We start from the raw sequence: 3,742 nt of genomic DNA, 5'->3' as shown, positions 1-3,742 counted from the left end.
ATTCTTTGCAACGGAGAAAAATTAAAAAAAAAAAAATTGCTTTAAAAAAAATCTGTTTAAAAAGTCTACTGTGGATGATGAGAGTAGAGAAATAGTCTGAAAAGGGCACCAATGTTTGTGGCTCTTCCACTATTTTTTAAAAATCTAAGATCAGATATTCTGAATCAAATCTAATTTTTAAAAAAGCCTAATTTTATATACACAATTATTCCCTACCTCTCAGCCACTAATTCATGAAAACCTTTTTGTATATTACTCATTTCCCAATAAATACAAAAAGATTGTATAGATTGAATACCAAAATAAGATAATAAAAAGGGTATGCAATAAATTAAAAGGCAGCTCAAATAAAGGGCAGGCATGCAGTTAAAAAAAAAATACTAAGATTGTGGAAGTGGGGTTACTTGCCTCCTGGTTGAGAAGGTGTTGCACAAAGTATACCTGAAAACTTTGGAAAGAACATTAGCTCCCATTCAATTCAGTTACCTAGGTTCTGACACTTCTAGGAATACCTTTTGATGGGGTGGGATTAACTTGATTAGTAAAGATCATACTGAAAATCCACTTAAAATATAGAAGAGGCGATCCTTGAAAACCCCAACTTTTATTCTTGAAAGACAGCTGGATAAACTGGCAAAAGGCAGTTTGTTGAAATTTCAAGATGGTATAAAAATGCTTCCAGGATATAGTCAGCATATTCACGTTCACTTCAGCTCCATTCAGATGGATTTCAGCTTCCAAAGGGCACTCTGCTTGAATCACTCATCCATCGTTTGCCAACTTTGATTGTGAGGTACTGATACAATGGATCAAGTTCTTAAAAATCTGTTTTAAAAGAATAAATGTTGCTGGAATTCTGGACCTGAGGATCTTTAGTATTGAAACAAATCCACAGATTAAACTGAAGGTAGATGAAGACTTCAGTTTTGGTTATTTCGAACTTTTCTGTGAGGACTTATATTCCATTAAAGCTCAGGCTTGTAGCCACTGTTCCTTTTGTAGATATCTTCAAGTTTTACGGTTTAAAATCCAGCCAACCAGTGGCTGAAACTGCCGAATTAGCCATAATTCACTGGCTCACACGGTGGAGCCACGGGGATCTGGCTCTCATTCATATCTAAGACATGACCTCCATATTTGGAGATCGGGGAAGAACTTTAGTGAGCAGCAACCAATCCACTCAAACAGTTTTCCTTGTGCTTTATGCCTGATTTCTTCTTGTGCCTACCTCAGCAACCCCCAATGTAAAACTGCTTTTATCTTTGAAAAAATTTTGCCAACTTCCAAAATATTATAATAACGGATTCTAGTTCAAGGACTGACATCTGAATCCATTTGCATCCCGGAAAATAATTCTGCAAAGACAAGACATGGGCCTTGTTCCAGGTTCCATGCAAAACCATTTAAAAAAAAATGGATCCGATTTGTTTCTGTATTCCCTGGTGGCTTCTTGAATTCTTATTTTGCCCTGTCTATGATTTCTTAAAAGTTGCATTCCTTTTCATAAAACTTGTACCCTCAGAACTGGGTAACTGCAAATGCCTCTCTCTTCACAAGAATTCCATGAAGATCTAGATCCAAAACGCTGATTTCAATGGAGGTGAAGGGACAGACACTATCTTAAGACCAGGTTACCCAGGTATAATACAAATTCAGCTGTCATCAGTGGGTCTGGGTAACTCAAGAGGTGTTCCTTGGCCAATGTGCAAGGATCTACCCCACCCAGGATTATCCTGATGGATTTAGGAACCCCAGCTGGGAAGCAACAGAAGCTGAGACTTTTGCTCAGGTGAGGAGGCGCTGTTGTCCTCTCTTTGTAGGTTGCTGTCAATTCCTTGGAACTTTACTGCTTTTCTCTAATTGTCCGTGACTGTTCTCTCTTATGGTTATTTCTTTTAATTAACTATTTTAAATTTTGTTTTCTCCTTCTGGAGCCTCCCTTGCTCCCCCTCCACTAGCTCACTGGGATGAACAGGAAGGGGGGCTCTCTAGCGGTGGGGTGGGGAGGCCCGTAGGGGAAGCTAGGCGTTTCAATCCTCATCCACCTCCTCTCCCTCTGACTCGTCCCCGCCGCGTCGCTCATAAAGCTTATCCCTCTGCCGCTCCTGGATCTCTTTCATCTCATCCGCATACCGGCAAAAGGCGCCCCCGAACTTGCCCCAGGCCTTGAAGGGGACGGTGATGGCGTTGCGGTAGGACGGCTTCACCTCGCTCACGCGCAGGAACACTCCGTACTTGTTGCAGCCCACGTCGAAGAAGAAACGCTTAGAGTCCACCGTGATGGAGGTGCCTTCCGGGAGCTCCCCGTACAGGCCGCCCCCGGGGCCCCCAGCGCCGCCGCCCGGGCCCCCAGCCAGCTCGTCGTCCTCGCCGCCGTAGTCGTCGATGAGCTTGGCCAGCGCGTCGCGGAATTCGATGAGGCCCTGCGCGGGCAACGCGATGGTCTGGCCGCTCTGCAGGCCGCCGGGCCCCGGGCCGCCGCCACCGCGGTTGACCGTCTGGCGGATGCGCAGGAAGCGGCCGCGCTGGTTCTCCTTGAGGTCCAGGTAGTACTTGCGGTTCTCGCGCACCAGAAACTCGCTCTTGAGCGCGCGCCGCGGCCCACCGCCCTCCTCGGCGCCCGCTGCCGCTGCCACCTGCTCGGGACTGCTGGGGCCCAGCTGCGCGTAGTGTTCGATGAAGTCGCCCAGGTAGTCGCGGAACTCGGCGGCCACCGCCATGGACAGCGTGAGGCGGCTCTTGGAGCCGCCTGCGCCCACCTCGGCGATCTTGAGGAAGCGGCCCTTGGCGTTCTGCTTCACGTCCAGGTAGAAGCGTTTGTTCTGGATGTCCAGCCGCTTCGAGGCCAGCTCCTGCGTCTCCTGCTCGCCGCCACCGCGGGACGCGGGCTGGAAGCCGCCGTGCCCGCCACCGCCGCCGCGCTCGCTGCCGCTGTCGCCGTCCGCCATCTTCTCGGCCGCCGCCGCGCCCAGGCCGCCGCCCGCCGCCCGCCGCGCTCGCGCCCCCGCCCTCCGCCCTGCGGCTCGTTCTCCGGGGCCCCCCAGCCTCGCCCGCCGGCCCGCTCACGCACTCCCGCTGCTCATCGCCGGCCGCCGCCGCCACCCCCCATCGCCCCCGCGCCCCGCCCCGCCACTTCCGTCGGCCCCGCTTCCGGCGGGCGCCTCCGTGACGCCACCCCGCCCCGCCCCCCACGTCCTCGTTGCCGGAAGCGCCGCGCACAGCGGCGGCGGGGCGCAGGGCAGTGACGTCACGGGCCCGCGTGGGCCCGGGGTCAGGGCGGGCTAAGCTGGGAAGGAGATCGGGAAGTTTATGAGCGACGGGAACAGTCTGCGTCCTGTTTGTGGTGGTGGTTTCACAAGTATGTCAAAACTCACTGAAATGTACGCTCTAAATAAGTGCGGTTTATTCTAGGGAAATGATACAGTTATTATATTTATAAGCAAAGAGGAATTAAAGGAGGGAGGATATGGGGGTCATCTGTACTCAAAACAAAACTAACCTTATAGGATTGCTGGATGATAAGCCGTGAGTGATATTTAGCGTAATACCTGAGTTATAATGAGTGCTCATTAAATGTGCACTCTTATTTTTAGTTCGTGGAATATCGTACATAGTGCCTGGAACATGCATGATAACATCGTCACCGTCACAGCAGCATAAGAAAAAATGATGGCCTGAACTAAGCAGTGGTAGTGGGGATGGAGCGCTTAAGAAAGGAATGAACTTTTAGCAAACACCTATG

General features: G+C 50.4%; 1 protein-coding gene across 1 annotated transcript; it reads right to left on the bottom strand.

Moving 5' to 3' along the window:
- Positions 1–6: 6 nt before the first annotated feature.
- On the bottom strand, positions 7–2,966 carry PURB (purine rich element binding protein B). The gene has a single exon (XM_061198368.1). The coding sequence runs from the start codon at positions 2,946–2,948 to the stop codon at positions 2,031–2,033; it is 918 nt and encodes a 305-aa protein (XP_061054351.1). The 5' UTR covers positions 2,949–2,966; the 3' UTR covers positions 7–2,030.
- Between the last annotated feature and the right edge of the window lie 776 nt (positions 2,967–3,742).

Source organism: Eubalaena glacialis, chromosome 8, assembly GCF_028564815.1.
Source record: "Eubalaena glacialis isolate mEubGla1 chromosome 8, mEubGla1.1.hap2.+ XY, whole genome shotgun sequence".
NCBI lineage: Eukaryota > Metazoa > Chordata > Mammalia > Artiodactyla > Balaenidae > Eubalaena > Eubalaena glacialis.
The sequence above is the reverse complement of the archived record's forward strand: the minus strand, read 5'-3'. Positions and strand labels throughout refer to the sequence as shown.